At 32.6% G+C, this 20425-nt stretch overlaps 1 protein-coding gene across 3 annotated transcripts in view; it reads right to left on the bottom strand.

Moving 5' to 3' along the window:
- Positions 1 to 20425, bottom strand: part of SLC4A10 (solute carrier family 4 member 10) — a 224765-nt gene that overhangs the window by 117333 nt on the left and 87007 nt on the right. For 2 of the 3 annotated variants that reach the window (XM_033860084.2, XM_073807645.1), the window contains exons 5-6: positions 16706 to 16866; positions 9543 to 9731 (exon numbers count right to left, since the gene is read on the bottom strand). In XM_033860084.2, coding sequence (XP_033715975.1) covers positions 9543 to 9731; positions 16706 to 16866 — 350 coding nt within the window. Of the gene's footprint in view, positions 1 to 9542; positions 9732 to 16705; positions 16867 to 20425 lie in introns of those variants that run through there. The other variant, XM_033860093.2, reaches the window with a different exon arrangement.

Below are 20425 nucleotides of genomic sequence, written 5' to 3' on the forward strand. Positions count from 1 at the left end.
CGCTTATGATTTAAGCTCAGACTGAAGAATTTTAAATGTAATGTTGTTTTCTTTTTGTTTGTTTGTTTTTGCGGTACGCAGGCCTCTCACTGTTGTGGACTCTCCCATTGCGGAGCACAGGCTCCGGACGCGCAGGCTCAGCAGCCATGGCTCACGGGCCCAGCCGCTCCGCGGCACATAGGATCTTCCCAGACCGGGGCACGAACTCGTGTCCCCTGCATCGGCAGGCGGACTCTCAACCACTGCGCCACCAGGGAAGCCCAAATGTAATGTTGTTTTTTAAAGGGCGAATATTTATGTGAAAAGTACATAGCATATTTATAGCTTCTACTGCATCTGAAAAAACAAACCAAAGAGAAAAAATTCTTTGGCAACAACTTTTAGAGATTTCTATATGAGAGGTTTAGTTAGAAATACCTTTACCTCATATACTATGAATACTGTGAATATGATATTATGCTTCTCACTATTCAATTGTGTAAGCATACTGATATTGGTCTGCATGACAAGAGATCAATAAATTTGAATTGTATTTGTTTTCCATTAACACTAACAAGCAACTTAATTATTTTGTAGCCTTTTCCCCATTATAAGAAAGATTATGATATTAGTTAAGTAGACAGTACAGCTGAGAATGTGACAACAGCTAACCAAGGGTAATTACATTCCATTATTCACTAAATATGAAACAGTCTTTTCAATCACAACTTATATGAAATCTGTCCATATTTAGCAATTAAATTATAACAGTTAACGATGCTTGCTTAATTTCACATGTATCTCTCTTTTCCCTAACCTCTCTCCAACCTCACTTGTTACTTTTACTGTGATACAAGTAATGACAACCCAGCTTTGAAGCCTTGACCATATTTTATAACCATAACTCAGTGACTCAAAAATACTGCTCTTATTCTCATTTGTCTTAGATGGGAATATTTACTCTTCTCTCTGCCTAGCTCTTCCCTCTACCTGCCTAAATCCCAACTTTATTCCAAGTTTACCTTTAGTTTCATCTTCTCCAATTACTGAATTTCTCTAAACTGCTAGTGTATATACAAATACCTCTTCTTTAAATTCTTTAAATTCTCTTGAAATCCATTTATTCTTTGTTAACTAGAATTTAAGCGTGACTTAAAACACTGATAATTTACTTTCAAATATTACTATAATTTGGCTTTTTGAACTATTAAGCCTCTCAGGCAGGGGTCATTTATTAATAGGTACAATTTTTTTATGGTTTAAAATTGTTATATTGCCAGACAGTAATGGGCTTAAGATTCTTCTAAAATTTAAATATTTCATCGTTTTCACTAAACAAAGTAAAGCAATACATTTGGTGAAGATTTTTCAAATGATTTTAAAAGCAAATTCACCTTAAACCATGCACACAAATTCTTTTTTTTTTTTTAAGGATATTCTGCTCTTTTGTGACCTATAGGGGAAGTGTCTTACCCTAGACTATGAGAGGGAGTTCAGTTCAGTAGAATTGATCATTGACCCTACATGATACAACACTTCTATAAATGACATAGATTTAGAACATAAAAATCTGAGAGTAATACAATCCTAAACAATTTCTAAAGTGACACACCTATCAATATAAAGTATAATTTTATAAGTATATAAAAGTTATAATTTTTTAACATCTTTATTGGAGTATAATTGCAACACAAATTCTGATTACAGTGAATTCCAAAAAAATATATTAACTTTAGAGAAGTGACAGACTTTAAGCTGCACCACTTATTTTCATTCTCCCATTTCTAACTGCAGCGTGCAGCTATGACTGTGAACTGTTCATTAGCAGCCATTTAATATCATTCTCAAAATAATAACTGTAGTTTTAAAAAAACCTTTTACATAATGCATTTGTGCTACTAACAGATGTCTTCAATCACCAGTTTCACATCATTTCTCCATATTTTCATGAGTTAGAACATTAGATATATTTAAACCTAAATTTACTGAATGTTCTGTAAAATTGAACAGTGAAATTCAAGGCATGGCTAAATTAAATAAACATATATCTGCTTTCTTATAATAACTTATTTCATGTGATATAAAACTACATGGAAGAACAATTATCTAACTCAATCAGCAAACATACAAAAATAGTCAACCCAGTACAAACTCATCAACTTTGAAGAGATTTCATTGGATAGAAAATATGCTGTAACTTAAGATTTGAAGAAATTGGATAGCCTATGTTTTCACATATATACTTTAAAAGCAGAATATTTCATAAATTACCTTCAGCTCATGAGATATGTTTAAAACATTGGCACTTGTATTTCCTCTTGTAAGTATTAATATATTTGAGATTTATTGTTCAATGCTATTCTTGTTCTGAAAATTTTACAAAATATTACCTCATAAAGTTGATAATCAGGAAGGGATTTGAAAAATATTTTCTATGACTATTTTAAGTGATACGGATAATGACCTAGTGGAGAGTAGAGAGTATTTAACTAGCAGGAGACATATGAGATGACAGAAATTTCCCTGCTAGTTCTAGATTCTAGGTATGTGCATAGAATGTATGCTACTGCAGGAAAAAAGCGTAAAAACTACCAGCCTGTGACATAGGAATATAAACCACAAGTTTGATATCTCTTTTATTTCAGAGATAATAGCTAAATATTAGTAAATACATTTAATCTCATCAAAGTTTAAAAAGTACTCCAAATCTTATTTCTCAATGTGTATGTTAATTTGTTAAAATGAAACAACACATTAATGTATATACTTTCAAGGCAGTAACTGAAAACCTGAAAAATGCATAGGTATTATTATTTAAAAATTAAACTGAGAGGTTTGGTTTGGGTTATTTTGAATAACTTGAAGCCTTTAAATAAAGCTTAAAATTTTATTTGCTTCATCTACCTACCTACCTATATACCTACCTACCTACCTACCTACCTATCCATCTAAAGCCTGCACATGAATTATAGTCTAACTACTGGAAATTTCATAAATTAAATAATTTTTATAATTCTGTTATCAACTATAATCTTTTTCTGTCTAAACACTTAGATTTCTTTAGTTTAGTCCAGTTATCACTGCCTTTCAGAAGAAGGTGATGGGCTTAGATTTCAAAATGACTTTCATTAACTCAAATACTATTACATAAGAAGAATCAGTAAATTTAGGTTTTGAAAGGGCATCTCTTATTTTCTCATTGATACCTAAAACAATACTAGTTCACAGAAGACAATTTTCAGGTACAGGACTTTACATTCAGCCAGAAAGTGAATATGTGTCCTAAAGGGATAACAAAGAATTTGCTAGGATTTTCCCCCCTCCAAGACAAAATAGTATAAAGTTAGGATTTAGAATTCCCATATATGTGTGGAAGTTTTATGAATGTTATTTTTTATGATAATTTTTCTCATCAATATGCCACAATGCTTTTGAACATACATATTTTTGCCTATTTCTTTATATTGCCTTCACTATGCCCACTCATCACTGTCCGTACTAATATATTCTATAAGTAAATGTCATCACAATTTTTAATCACATCTGTTAATATCTAAATAACTTTGAGAAATTGAGATGATTATCCAAAAAGAGACATTTATTAACTTAAAACTTTATTATATTCAGGGTAAATTATTCAAAAATGAATGAAAATTGGACACTATTATTATTAATTGAGATATGTTCATGACTATATGAATGTAAACATTTGAGAAACCTAACATCATCCTTATATATTTACCATATATTTTAATTTTTCCAACCTTTTAAACTCAAAGAGTTCACCATCTTAAATCCAAAATTCCAATATTTGTTATACATCTTATCAATTAAAGTGCATATTATATAGTATTCATATCAGCAACTGCTTGAGTTAATTTTCCTTTGAGTCATGAATTCATTTTTTCCTCTGGACCTCCATGTAGGGATCATATATAAGTTAGATATAAAGTTATTATAGGCCATGTACTTTTCCAAGGCAAATCATAAAAGATTTGGGCAAGCACAGGAGAAAACTGAAAGTAATTCAAGCAACCTCTAACTAGAAAATGGAAGCTCTGCTTTTCTGCTTGTTACACAAAAAATTTTTCACCAAGTCCACTGCAAAACTGGCAGAGTCATTTTCCTCATCATAAAGTTGTGGGGAGAGCATGAGACTATGTCAGAATTACTGTTTTCTACTTTAAGTAGTGTCAGTATCATTAAAGCATCTCAGTATTGAAAGACAACCATAAATATGTTCTCAAAAAATGTATTAAAATTACATTAATTCAAGTCCTTACTTACAGTTTTCTTCCTCTTTAAATAAATTACATATATAAGTATTATAAAACAGCAGCTTTTAAATTTCTATTTAGCCAAATTCAAATCAATAGGAGAATAAGATACCACTGAAGCATATCAGTATTTGCTACTGCTTAATCCACTGAAAATCATGTGTAATAGAAGGAAACTGGGATGAAGACATGAAGGTACATTACTATTAACCTAGAGACCAAGCTGGTTTACACTACCTCAGAAACCTTCAACGCATTTAGAGTACCCAAAGGGTAGGAGATGAGGGAGGTACAGAGATGAGATGAGCCTGTTAGAGACAGACACAAGACAGAGCAAAATAAAGAAATATAAAAATGAATGACAAAGTTACATACATGTGTAACAATACATTTATTCATGGGAATAGAAAACAAGAAGAAAGAAAGGCTAAATATTTAGAAAATGTCGATTAGGTCAGCTATACTTCAAAAACATGGAAGTATGCACACAATTAAAGTTGGAGAAAAACTGGTATGCCTGAAAATAATTAATGTAAGATAAGAAATAACCAATTTAAACACATCATACTAGAAATATTTTTGCTGTTAAGACTTAGTCTTGAGATTCCAAAACTCAGTAGCAACAATACAGTCTCTCAACAGACCCACCAGCTGTGTCAACAATGTCATCCTGATTTTTTTTTGGAACAATGGAAAACACCTTTATTATATAATGTTTAATTCTATCATCTACATGAGTTTTTAAATGTTTTCTTTCAAGTAATTCTAAGAATTATTATTTGAGCTTTATTTTCTTCAAGATAAAACATTATAAGGAATACTTTTTTAAACTCTTGATATCTTATTTATGAGACCACAGTATTTAAAAAATAAGATAGCATATAAATATCTAAACACACATAAAACATTGTACATCTGAAAATAAAAAAGTACCGCATTTGTAAAAAGACACAATTATAAAGCCATAAAACTGATTTTCAAAAGCCATAAATAAAAATCATTCACAATACAGAAGTGTACATTACTTTAAGGGCTAAAATCTATGCAGGCCTAAAGAGTCAAGTCATCCCATCCTTCCAAATCTAAATGTTCTCCAGTAACCTGTAGTTTTGAAAGTAAGTCAGACACCTTCTGCTCTGTAACTCCTTTTAAGATCCTAAATAAAAGGGACAACTGGAAAGTACTCAGAATAGGTGAGAGAAAAGATATGTGAAGGAAAAGAAATAGAGTTAGAATTATTACTAAAGGAAACAGTGGAATGAAGACACCCTACACCTAAGGAAACTGAGTCTTAAGTTATTTTTTTAATGTAAAGGTTATCAAAAGTATAATAATATTTTAGAGTAGATTTGTAAGCCAAAGTCTCAAATACAATTGAATATATGACCTAAATGATGAATACAAATACTGGTATACCTTGCTTTCTAGATCACTAAAAACAAAAGTCTTATTTTTATTTTAGAAAGTCCTTCTAGTTTCAAGAAATTATTCAAATATTCTTGATATATTTAAGTAGTTTCCACAACATCCTTTTCAGAGTTCTAATGTTAAAGAAGATATGATTTTTCTATTATTTTTTTGCTGTTCCTTTGCCAAATGTAGCTATCACTTTTTATTGAAACATCAGAATCAGACACTTAATTCTCACAGTTTTGATGCTTAATGAAACGTGAAAGTTAAACACAGCATGGTGGCATTAAAAATGCCTGGTGAATCCATCACATCCGGCATCTTAGCCCTTAAGAGAACGTGCAGTACACCAAGAAAAAAATTATACAAAGTAGTTAAGCTAGCGTATTTGGAGGAGCGATTGACGAATTATCACAAAGCACTAAAAATGTAATGAACAAAATAGTGCAGATGGAGGAGAGAAGCAAGAAAATCACTATCTTGTAAATCTAATATATAAAATGGGAAAGAACCCCATTTGGTCTTCAGATTGAAATATCTGAATGCTTAACCCTTGGGACTACTACCAAGGTAGCATGTTCAAGGAACAGGTCAACTAAGGAAGTAGAAACTTTATTCTATATGACTCTTTTAGAGTTCTATATATAAGCATCAGTTTGTTTTCTGAGGGAATTTCAATTGTTTCATTTCTAAAGTAAAAGGTATATTAAACAAGAGGGGGTTTATTTCCATCCTTATGCTTGGCAAGGAAAATGTTTTCTGTTTTCAAGTCTCTAGAAGATACTCACTCTATTTAATTCCTAATCTATAATCTTAATTTTTAAAACAGGTCAGTTTTTGCCTGATATACTTTACTGAAGAGTTTCTTTTTTTAATAATGGGAATATTATTTTTACCATTTTGGATGTATTGAAATCCTTCTGTATCTCTCTGTACTACTGCACAAAAAGATTAAATCTCTACTGCATTTTTTGAAGCAGAATGTCAAATCTATATTTACAGCTATGAATTTTGATTTGTTTGTTTATCTAGAGTTTATCAGTTGTTAGAGTTCATGAGTAGATTGAGAACCTTAGTAATAAAGGTCTTTCACACTTCTTTTCACTTCTGGGTAGGAGATTTATTTCTGAATTGGTGAAGTCTATTCACATTTTCAGAATTCTTAACACACATAATTATGCAAAGTGTTTGAGGAAGCAAAACAGAGTCACAAGGAGGTGTTATAAGCCTAGGCTTAGGAAACCACTTCTACAACAATACTTAATTGGATATATGAATCTTATTAGAAATGTTTCCAAGTTTTTATTACCTTAATGTATGCCTCAAAAGGATCTGTATGTGTTCAGATAAAGGCTGATTGTACAGATGGTGACAGAATCATTTCAGAACTACTCATATTCTAGTTTTCAGAAAAACTAAGCAATTGCCTGAATAGGACAAAAAGTAGGCTCTCAGAAAAACTCTGGGGACTTCCCTGGTAGCGCAGTGGTTAAGAATCTGTCTGCCAATGCAGGGGACACGGGTTCAAGCCCTGGTCCGGGAAGATCCCACATGCCGCAGAGCAGCTAAGCCCCTGCACCACAACTACTGAGCCTGCGCTCTAGAGCCCGCAAGCCACAACTACTGAGCCCTCGTGCCATGACTACTGAGGCCCGCGTGCCTAGAGCCCATGCTCTGCAACAAGAGAAGCCACCGCAATGAGAAGCACATGCACCGCAAGGAAGAGTAGCCCCCACTCATGGCAACTAGGGAAAGCCCGCGTGCAGCAACGAAGACCCAGTGCGGCCAAAAATAAATTAAATAAATAAATTAAAAAAAAAAAAACCTCTGTATGTATATGTATCTATATGTGGACTTTACGATTTAAAGCTATAATTCTGTCACCTCTTCTTATGTTTAATGAAAGTTTAGAGCTGTAACAAGCAGTGTGTCCAGGTCTACATGACATTAAAAAAAACAATTCATCCAGTGAATTCAGTACCCTCTTCCCTCCAAAAACATAATGCAATAAAACCATTTGATAGTAAACGTTATCCCCAGTGAAGTTTGAGATATACAGCTAGTTCACAACCCAAAATCCTTGCATCTTTGAATAAACACATAACATTCTCATAGACATATATTTTATGGTCTGATTTCCAGTAAAGGTAAATGAAATAAAGGCAGAAGTTTATTTTTATAAAATGTGCTTGCATTCATAGAGATTTAGTTAATGAGAATATTTTAATAAGGTCTTTAGAATCACATAGACATAAGTCCATAGTCAAAATTCATAAATATCTTAATCTGTTTTCTTAATATCATCATATCAAATATATGCTAGTATTGTAAGCATAATAAAAGTACTATATTTATAGTAAGTTTCAGAATATAAAAGCTTCCTTTTATCATTTTCATATATAACATATTTTAAAGCAAATTGTGATTTAGAATATGAATATATTTTAAATACATGATGTAATTCAAAGCAAGTTATAAATCCTCAAAATATCCAGTGGGATCTACAAATACAAGTTGGTATATACCATAAAGCACTCATAACACTTTTATTGAACTTAATATATACACAACTACAGAGTCTTCAATATAACAATGATTTACACATTCAGTCATTGAAGGGTTTTTTAAAAAATCAAATGAGTATTTCAAAAATTATTTAGAACTAGTTCTGTGTTCTGAGACAACAGTACATCTAACCATCTTTATTTATTTATTAAAGTATTTATTCTACGTGTGCATATTTGATTCAGTAGTATGAAAACTGGTAAAAATTCCCATATAAAGCAGAATCTGAAAAAAACCTCATTTTCATGCATTTGTATATAAAGCATCTCTGAAGCTTTTGAAAATAGGAGTGAAATTACATAAAGTCCATGCTGTCAATACACATGCTTAGTCTATTTGTGGAAATCGGAGTCTTTCTAGTAAAACATTTGAAATTACTTTTCATTAATTTGTATCTTTTAAAACTGGGAACTTTTATAGCTAGCGGAAGTGTAACCAATTCATGTCATCCTCATGATAACTTCATTTTCCTTCACAAGACTGATGGAAAGGATGAGTGATAAGAGATTTCTAAGCAACTTCCTTAATGTAAAAGATGAAGGGTCAAATGGATGCAAAGAGAGAACAAAATACAGAAGAAAGGATAAAACAATTAGAAACACTGTTTTTGCTTCATGATTGCCAAGGAGTAAGTCATGAATGACTGCTAGAAAACAATGGTTGTTTTCTATCAATTCCTATCAATGGTTGTTTACTATCAAACGATAATGGCTCATCTATGTTGGTGAGCCAAGATGGTAAATGCGGAGGCTCTTATTGATGATGTAGTACTGCAAAGAGCGATGAGCCCATGAACTAGAAATCAGGCTTAATATATGTAGAGACACAAGTAATGCACTAGCTGCTCTTTTCAACTGTAATCTAGAAAGGGATTTGTTGACCATGAGCAACATGAAGCCAATATCTTTTTTTCCACAATCACTAAATGTTGATCATTATTCATTTTAACTAAAAGACCTTACGTCAAAGCATTGCATTACATTCTCAAGCTATGAGACAAAGACTAGAGCCTTATTTGTGATGCAATTGACATTCAGTTTATGTTTACTACATTTGAGTGTATAACTTCTTATTAGATAAAATTTTCCTTGCATTCTTTCATGAGCCTTTCAGGAAACTTTAAATCTTTGTTAATAAAATTTCTACAGTTTGATGCCTGATAATAAAACAATACATGAATATGAAAAGAAACAATTCTACCACAACAATCTGAATTTCAATAGATCATTTTCAAGTAAGACATATTTTAAAGGACTTTGATATTTCAGACAACTATAATAAACGATAAGAATATAATAAAGAAATATTTACCATTTTTATCCATGGAATTTGGTTCTGATTGTTTCTTGCCAATATCAGCAAAGGAACGAACAATGGGAATCCTATTGGTGAGTTTTTTCTGATTCTGGTGGTGATGCTGTTTCATCAGTGCCTCGTGGACCCTGTGGCGTACATCATCATTGAGCTGACCTGAGCTCACTTGTTGATCAAGGACCATATCTGAAGAGTGAAGGTAGAAAGAAAATGAGCACAGCTTTCCTGTAATGTTCCAGTAGTGAACCACTGAGTCCAAATATGCATACCCTAGATAATATTATTCCTCTTAAAATAGGAATGAATTCCTTTAAAAAATCTCTAAGTATGGTCTTAGAAACAGAAGTTTGTCTTTCTTTGTAGAAATGCTACACAAGAAAGATTTGGGAAAATAAACCATTCATTTTTAAATATGTAATGATCTTATGGAGTTTTATTTTTCAAACAGGAATAGTTGTATCGAGAACAAAGTGCTTTATGTTCTCCATTATTCACACTGACGAGAGGGAATAGTATCAGGAGTAATATAAATATGATTAGCATGTTTAAAATTAAAAAGCCTCATACATATATTTTAATATGGTTTTCCTCCCTTTTTCTAGTAGAGAATAATTTCCATGTTTCTTCCTTAAGTCCATCGGTTAAAATCTGATGCAAGGAGGCTTAGGCAACTACCCAGCTGGTTGCATTTGGAGAGTAAACAATTCTTTCACATTAATATAAAGTCAGTCCTCTCAAACCTTCCTTGATAATGTGTTTATATTTTAGAAAACCTTCTATACCCATAAAACAAAGAATAAAAGGTGAGATTTCAGAAGGCTATAACTAAGCAGATTGATATTTACCATATGTGTCAGAAATGCCTAGAAAATGAGTAGATGAGTTCTTGGTAATACAAAGATCACCTCAATAAACCTCAGTGTAATTAATCTGCGTTCATATGATCAAATATTAACTCTATTTGATTTTCTGAGGTGCTAACTCCTTATGCAAAACAGATTACAATGCATTGTCTCCCGCTGCCCCACTGAGTACACTGAAGATTTGAAAATTAGCAGAATCCTCCTTTCCAAATAATGTTTTCCTTCAGTGTGAAAAGGAAACGACTGGGGAAACAGACTTGGATCACTGTCCCACATTCCAGCTGTGTGACCTTGTAAAGTTGAAGAGTCGCAGTGTCCTTATTTCTAAGACAGAGGTAATAGCTATCTCATAACAGCATTGTTGCCAGGACATAAGGCACCTAATGCACTGATTGGAATATTGAGGCCCTCAGTAAATATTTCCCAGTACAAGATTTTCTTTGCGATTTCCTTTAAGTAGGTTATGGGCTCATGGTTTAAATTTTTTGCTGGTTTTAAATCATTTATCTGTATTTTATAATAGTGTATCCAGCAGAGGCAAAGTTGGATTTATCAGTAACAGAAAACCCAAATCAAACTATCTAAAACAATAAATTTCACTGGCTTACATAACAGAAAAATCAAAGTTAGGTTGGATTTAACTCCATTTCTCTGTGATTTTGTCAGCTTCCCCCTCCTCGAGGTGTGAGCTTTAACCTCAGGCTATTTTCCTTATGGTCACAAGGTGGCTGCCAGCAGCAACAAGGAGATACACATCTTTGTTCATATCAGAGATTCTTTGCCTTTTTGTGACTTTTTCTTGAAAGAAAAGTCCTTTTTCCCCTACCCAGGAACAATTCTAAGCTCAACTGACATAGTCCTGTCTATGCTGAGCCAATCACTGACAAAGAAGATGGGCTCCCCAGTTGGCTTAGACTAATCAAGAACTGCCCTCCACTGTGGAGTCATTTCCCTAAACCAGAGGTAGACAAACCTTTTCTGTAATGGGCCAGATAATAAATATTTTAGGCTTTGCAGGCCATACAATCTCTGTCACAACTACTCAACTCCATTTTTATAGCATGAAAGTAGCCATAGACAACACGTACACAAATTACCATAATTGTGTTTCAATAAAACTTTTTTATGGACACTAAAATTAGAATTTCATATAATTTTCATGTTGCAAAATATTGATTTTCTTTTTATTATTTTTCAGTCATATAAAATATAATAACCATTCTTAGCTCACATGCCTAACAAAATCAGGCAGTGGCCATATTTGCATATAGAGCATAATTTGCCAACTTTGTTCTATCACTTGGCTGTTTACAATGGAAAGAGGTAGAATGAATGTCTGGGAGTCAGCCATAATGCCCACTATAATTACCTCCAAAGTCTCTTCCAGTTCTGAAAATGTATGATAGTGTAGAATATTTAAACTTATATCTCAGTTTTTTTGAGATCAGTAGTTATAAAACCCTTGGATTAGTTTGAAATAAAGGAAATGATAAATTGTCAACATACATGACTTTACACTGTAACCTTGCTAAGATGGAAAAATGTATATAAAATATGCATTATATACTTCATGATAGGAGTTGTAAAGTAGATTATTCAGACACCAAAAGGATACCATCATGCAGCAGTTTCATCTGTAAACCATGATATGTATCCCCAGTTCAATATTCTAATCAGAATAAAAATTAATCATGTAATAAAACATGCACATGGTTATAGTTTTTCATTCTTATCAAAGCACAATCTTTCCAGGCCTAAGCACTACGAAAAATAAGTCACTAGCTTCAAAGTTTTTCAGAGATAACGTCTTTGTATAAAACAGTTACATAAGATAAATAGAAAAGAACACTCATCTGCTCATTAGTCGCGGAAATACATAGCAAACTCCTCTAAGGTATAACATGACCAAGCAATGTCTTAATGAACTGGAAGAGTTAATCAACTTGCTTAAGAATATAACTTATGCTAAGGTGAAATTTAAGTATCAAAGCGAGTGTGATTCACTAATCACTTACACTGTGCTCTTCACCACTATAATATATATTAGTATTAACCTTGAAAAGTAAGAAAGGATAATGGGCCATAATGGCTTTAGGCCCAGAGTCAAGACCAACAATCTCAGCAGGCTATGATGCCTAAATAATACAGTCCAGCCTGCCAAAGCTCAATGCCAGGATCTGGATGATAAGAGAAGAAGCAAGAAGAAAAGGGATAAATTGGTCACAGTCTTCTAGCACTAAACAGGCTCCAGAAAAACTAGCAGTATTTGTGTAGAAAAACCTCAGAAAGTGAAAAAATACTTTTCATCTTAATCAGGCAATTATTTTGTCATGATCAATCCATTTGACTATTGAACGAAAGCCTCTAGAGACCATGAGATTTTACAGACTCTATATAAATCTCCGCTTCTTTAAAGATGATCGTATAATTGCTTTGTCTTAAAAATCCATTGTCTTCAAAGATGCTGGGGGAGAAGTGGGCAATAGGGGGTTCTAAATTTTACAGTTTGGTTGACAGTACTAACAGGAGTGTATGTAATAAAAATGTAAATTACCATAAGAAAACTTACTTTCCAGACCAAGGATGGTAATAGCATAGGCATTAAAATATATATATATGGCTATTAACATACTCCCAAATCTGCAGATTATATTCGGTGGAGCAAACTGTGGATTTTTCCTTTGATGAAAGATTTTAAACAGCAAGAGTTGTTTTAATGAGTTGAGAACTATGATTGTTAATCTGTCCATGGTACTAACTTTGGTTTGGTTTTAATATCTTACCCTCATTGACAGCAATAGGTTAAAGTAGACACACTACAGAGGTAATATTTCCATTATTAATCTTTACGGTGCTGAATTTAAAAGAGATTAACATAAACCGTAAAATTTCCTATAATTTATATGAATATAATTGAGAAGCATTTTTAATACAATTATACATATACATATCAGAATAAATCAGGATAAGAAAATATATCTGGAGAATTTTGGATTTGAAAAGTTAAGTAATATTTTGAAGGAAGAAGTTTACATTTATTCTGAGTTCCTTAAAGCATTGGGAAATAGACACTTTTAAATTAACTTTATCCAAAAGAAAATCCTACTTTAATTACACCAGAAATTCTTGACAGACCTGCCAGATACAAATGGGATTTTCTCCTGCTAAGTCTACAAAAATCTCTTTAAAGAATTATTTAAGAGTCTATTAAAAACATATCAGAACATTGATATAAAAATCCTTGACCATTCTAAAACAATATCTGGGTCATATTCCTCTACTAGGAAATGTCTAGAAAACATTAAGCTGCAGAGCCTGTGCATTTGCAAAGGACGAGGGCTTAGAGCCCTTAAAGATAAACTATTATATCTAGCTTTTGCAAAACAGAAACTAGCGACTAATACATTAGCAACTGCCTAACATATAGAAAAGTATGATAAATAAGAGGTGAAGAAAAAGTTCCAAATCTTAAAGTTAATCACTATGGTCCCAAATTATCATGAAATAGAAAAAAACAAAATTTATGATTATAGATTAATCAAAAGAAACTATTCCCATCTCTGCAAGTGTTACCTGTAATGTATCACTTTCTATTTATCTGTTTATAAAATGTAGGAAATAGTCTCTTCCCTACCTCATAAGGTTTCTGTGATAATAAAATATAGTAATGGATGTGAAAATACAAAGTTAGAAGTCTTCAAAATGTAAAACATTTACTACAAACTTCGTAATACAGCTAAATTGTCACAAAGTAAAAATATCAATAAGTAAACAATAAAAATAATTACAAGCTATCAGAGAAAATTTATTAATGAGATTTTATTGAGGGCAGAAATAAATACCTTTGGATTAAATACACCAAATTAAAATTACTCAAAGAGAGAGAATCTCTTCTCATTAATGATTGAAAAGGAACCTAAGGAAACAACGATCAACTCAGGTACTTGTAATCCTATTTTTCTACGTGGTGTTAACTCTAAACTACTGACCTTTTCTGAATGGCAGTTTACACTGTTGTACACTGAAAATGGGACATTAAAAAAGCTGGTCTACTTTGGAGGCAGAAAAATACAGACTAATTAGAGGAGAAGAAAGAATACTAAAAACCTATTTGGGATATTGAGACTTCCACTGAACTACTTTCATTTGTAAGAATAGACTTAGAAAATGTAATTTGCTTTAAAAAGCTAGATTCAACAGAGCTAACAACCTTTACATATTCTACAGAGTTGAGCTTGGGGAAGAGGGCAGGTTTAGGGAAAGGAAGCATAAGTTTAGACAACAAAACCAAGCTAAGGTGATAAACAACAGAGTTTTAGTCAAATTATAACAGGAGAATATTTCCTGGTAGAAATAAATTCCTAAAGAAAGCATTAGAAATTACATGTTTTAAGAAATTTAAAGCCTGGTAAAACTATGAAGAGAATTTTCTGAGGTTAATTTTGCCTGGTTGAGGAATTTGACAGCTTCATTACATACAGCCAATCCAAAACTCATTTGAATTAATCCATTTTCAAAGGTAATGCCATCACTGACATAAGTAGCAGAAATAAACTCCTTATTTTGGGCAAGACCTTTAACCTTCTGAGTCACTTTATTTATGAAGGATAACAATAATAATACTAAGCCCCAAGTTTGTTTTGAATATCAAAAAGATAGTTGTAGAATTACTAAAAAGAGCTTCCTAAACTGCAAAGTACTAGGAAGAACCCAGCCATTTCATTCATAATTAAAACATAAAAATTTTTATTGGGTATCAGCAATACTCCATAATGTAAAGCTAGGAAATTGAATTGGAAGGCTACTATACCAGCATTCTCAGGAAGTTTGCTAATTTCCATGTTAGTCATTTCTTTAAGTCTTGATTTAGTGTGACCTGTTACTGTATCCTGTGTTCTTCCAAAAAGTATACTGTATTTAACTTTATATCGTCGTTTAGGCTCTCGTTCTGTATTTTAAAGGGTAATCTCTTTATAAGTGTTGTATGAAACTGAGGGGAGGAAAGCTCATCTTTCCTGTTTTTTTGTGTGTGTGTATTTTTGTTTGTGCTTAATATTGTGAGCCAAAATATCTCTCCATGCTTACTTTTTTTTTTCACATATATTGCAATGTATGTATGCCTGTCAGCACCAACAGCCAAATAAATAATTTTAAAGGAATTAACAACAACCATTTCAAGCCATCTCTTTCTTCAGACAGTAGTTGTAGTGTAATAGAAGGAACATGGAGCTTAGAGTCAGAGACCCTTAAATGGAACTGGAACCATGAAAGTTTCAGAATTTCTATTTTCTTATTGAAATATGGGAATGCACTTACTTTATGAGGTTATTCTGAAGATTAAATTAGATACATTATTTTTCTAATACAATATTTTCTCGTTTATGTGATCCAAAAACACACAGAGTGTTTTGGGTTTTTTCCCCATCTCTACAATATAATTAAGACACTGAAGTCTCTCTGAAGTCTTCCTACTCCACAAATAAATTCCACATGGAACTGCTTTTATGTTTTTCTGAACTAGGAATTTTTAAAACTGCCTGAGTCCTACCTTTGTTTTTATTTTTAAAAATCTCCATTAACCATTTCGTTTATACCCTTTCAAAACTCATTTCCGTGTTTTTTTTGTATTATTTTGTTTTTGCTAAAATGTTTGTCTTCCAGCTGAAAAGATATAGGAGTTCTTTGCTTTTATTTGCAGAGTAACAGTAAGATGCTTCCTAAATATAACTGCTTGTGTGATATAGCCATAATAGACTTCTAGTACAAATCATTCATCCCAGACACAAGCCATAGTTTCAATTATAAACCAATCTAAACTGCATCACTTGGCCTCCTCTGGAATTCAAGATTGTTAATTCAGTTTAAAATAAATGGCCATACCTTTCTGTTCTATTCTAAGCTAACATTTTTCCTAATTACTGAAACTTTTTCATTTGGCTATTTCATGTATTTGAATATTGAAAAAATCAATCTCTAGCTTTATGGATTTTTCCTTCCATTTTCTAATGGTGACAGTCTAATTACATATGATGGTGAAAAACAATATATGCTAAATGGAAACCAAGAGATTCTTGTTCTAGACTTGCCACTGGCATGTTAGACCATATTTCTCTGAGATTCAACTTCTTTTATCTTAAATGAGGTGATAAAACAAAGTTATTTTTGAGGTCTCATACACTGATCACGAGAATTAATTTCCTAAAGGTCACACGTGTATAGAATTATAAGAAAAAGGGAATTAAAAAAATCAGCTGTACCCATAAGTGTGAAATAGACTAAGGAGAAAAAAGGATGTACCTGCAATTTCTTCTAAAGTGTTGGCATGCATGTCCAGCAACACAGTTCCATTCAGAATACAACTTCTCAACTCAAACAAGCTGTGCAGTGATAGAGTAGCCACATAAGGCTTGCTCCACCTTTCCCCTCCATCTTCCACATCTTCTTCAAACTTCAACCACCTATACAAATAAATATTAGAATTTTTTAAAATTTGCAACACGTTCTTATTTCACTACTACCCTGCTATAAAATTATTCTTAAAACAAAGCACATTAAAAGAAGGCCATTCCAAGATGAAAAAAAAGAAAGGGGGGTGAATTTTAGCCATAAGTATAAAACAAATGATTTTACTACCATAAAGACACTGATATTTACGGCAAAAATATTTCCATAGAACATGCATTGCATTCACTTTAAGAGATCTCCCTTCAGGCATTAAATTACCTAATTTTGAATTTTTCCCAAGTTACAAATAAATATTATTATCAGCACATTGAATATTACATTGTAGATGAATGAACCTTTATCCCAACAATAAAAGGTAGAAGTATAAAGCTATTCACATTACTTCTTGGTTTCAAGGATTTCAGAAGTATGTAAAAGCCAGCCCAAGTCATCTGGTTTATTTCATTTTAATTCCATTTAACAAACATTCTTTCTGTCATTGAAAGATATGTTTAAAACAAACAAAAACTCAGTTTTTTTAATTAATCTTTCTAGCACTGAAAAAATATATCAATATAAATGTTTAGTCAGTGGTCACAGGGAATCTGTTGTAGAACTAATAAAGAGAGTACACTACGTGGAAAGATAACGGTGGTTAAAAAATGCAAAAGAAAATGAAAGAGTACTCATTTTTCTTTTAGTGGGAGGTCTTAAAACAATATTTGAATCTCTTGACAATTTTGCCCTTTGATTTTTAGGGAAGCTAGTATAATTTGGGGACTATTCTGTAGGAAAAATACTTATTAGGCCTGTTTGAATGAAATCTAGTGATCGTAGTCACTTCCTAGGGACTAAATCTATGAGAACTGAGCTCAGCCCCCATTCCCTGAGTGTTCCTGCCAGGGCCAGAGAATAGAAGAACCTTGATAACATGGTGCCAAATGGGAGACCACTGCCTTCTTGGAGTGAAATGAGTAGTAATATCTGAGATTGTTTCTAACTAAGATAAATGGAAGGGATAAAGAGAAATCGATGATTTTACTGCTCTGGCACTAGCACTAAATCTCTTATTCTTTTAGGGACTTGCTTTTTAATCTTAGTAGATAACCATATTAATTCCACCATTTCTAATGAAGCCTAGCCTAAATGCCTCTCCTCTCTCCATCCCCCACCATTTTCCTCATATTTTCTCTCCTTGTCACTTTTGCGCTAACTTCCTCTCTCCATGCAATATCACTCAAATTTCCTATCTATATGATATTTTATTGCTGTTTTGTGTAATCAAATGATCCAACTCCAACTCCAACAGAGGACATCTTGTATAGTTAAGAACCAGTGTATCGGCCAGCTAAAAAAACTAAGCAAAAGGGCTAGTCAGAAAGATTAGTATGTAGAGTTCCAAGAACGATAAAGACAGCTATGGATCTGTCCTCAGAGTTCAAGGACGAAAACGTCAGGAAGTAAAAAGGAAACTAGTAGGGAAGAACAGTTATGCCTGCCAAAAATTTACAGGCATATGTTTATGCCTATCATAAGTTTAGAGAGTGTTTGAAGGTTGAAAAAACTTATATTTAAGCACAAATCACTGACAGTATCTCTTCAAATGGTGACAATTTTATAGAGTATTTTTGTCTACACGGTTGGGAATTTTTTCATATTAGTGAATCTTAATGATTTTCAGCCCTTTACAGGGCCATAATGCATCACAGATCATGGTATGGTCATTAATACTGCTCACCAACTATAACTAGTTCTCCCTCTCTTCTTAGTAAAGAGTAGGATATCACTACCTGGCTTTCTTTTAACTGGGTGAGGCCACTGTTGACAAAGAATTGTGAGCAGAAATTATCTGTGCCACTTCCAGACTGGAGTTTTTCATTGCTAGGTGCAGAGCCTCTACTGATTCATGACGGACATGTATCATGAACCATAAATAAACCTTTGTGATTTTAAGCTTTTGAAATGACAGCATATTTTTTCTAGCATAATTTAGCCTATCCTAACTGATACAAATTTTAGCAATTCATACCAGCATCAAGTTCCTAATTAGAATTAATGGTGAGAGTGAATATACTTTTGATAAATATAATAATCTAGTATTTCTTGCCAGGTATAAAAGTAAGGACATGGTAACATTGTGAATGTCAATATCTCCAAGGATCAACCTCTTGACAGACATTTTGAAATGGGATAGTACTGTGGAAAGTGTATTGGACTAGTTGGGAATAAAAAGAAATCTAGGTTTGGGGCCCTACTCTATATCTAAATTGCTGTGTGACCAGGGGAAAGTCTTTCAACTTCTCTGGGCCACAGTTTTCTCATCTGTAAAATGATGAGACAAATTCAACACATTCAAAACTTGTCCAGGATCACCTAGTCACTAACCTTGTCAAACCAGATCAACTCCAACTGTTCTTGTTTTTCTCCAGAGTCTGTGCCCATTTTTTACCATAATACAATTACTTCAGTTGGATTTATGGACTTTTTTAGCTAAGATATCTTATGCTAAAGCCTATAGTGAAAACAACAGATTTAACATTTAATTTTCCTTCTTGTCTGGAACAAATCTCAAGTTGAAAAATGTTCTGTGTTCTCTCCCTCTCATCTTATGTTATCCACAGAAGGTGTACCAAGAGAGTGGATACAACTTTTATTAAATCTTCTGTCACCTTATATGCTACTCACATATGACGTGTTTTTTCAGACAAAAAGAATAAAAGAAGGGAGTCTTTACAGCATCACTTATGCTGGTGTTATTTTGACTGAAGAACCTTGTTAGATTTGAAATCTAGTTTCCAGTCTGTTGTGTGGTAAAGAAGAATTAGGGTCATAAAAGGGTGTAATTTTGTTTGGGGGACTATAGATTTCTCTTTTCTGGAGCTCTGGTACTTTCTGTCATCTTTCTATACAGAATTGCTACTAAAATGTTGTATTTAAAATTTTCACTCAAGAAATCCTGAAAAGAGTGTTGATACATTACTAAAAAACCATATTGTTTCTTAATTACTTAAGTATAAATCTATAGTCTGACCCATACAATAATATTGTTTGTAAGTTGTAATAACGCTAATAATAAATTCATTTTTAAATATCCATGGGCTTCTTGATCTACGCAAAATGATCCAACCCCTTCTTCTAAGGGAATTTATAGTTAAATTTTAATTACAGATAACAGTCAAAATAATTAAATAAGTAAAGAAGCATCTACATCATTTTATCTTGGTTCCTTTGAAAGGGAATATTTAGATTAAGAATCTTGAGAAGATATGGGGGGGCGGTGTACGTGTGTTTGTGTGTGTGTAAAAACCATCACCATAATCAAGATACAAAACTGTTCCATCACCACAAATGAGCTTCCTTTATATTCCCAATCTTCACCCTGTTTCTTTCCCCAGGTAATCATTAATCTGTTCTTCATCACTATAGTTTTGTCATTTTGAGGATGTTATGTAAGTGGAATCATATAGTTTGCAACTTTTTGAGATAGACATTTTCTCACTAAAACACAATGTCCTTGAGATCCATCCAAGTTGTTGTATATATCAATAGTTTGTTCCTTTCTATTGTTGAAAA

Source organism: Tursiops truncatus, chromosome 7 (genome assembly GCF_011762595.2).
Source record: "Tursiops truncatus isolate mTurTru1 chromosome 7, mTurTru1.mat.Y, whole genome shotgun sequence".
NCBI classification, from domain to species: domain Eukaryota; kingdom Metazoa; phylum Chordata; class Mammalia; order Artiodactyla; family Delphinidae; genus Tursiops; species Tursiops truncatus.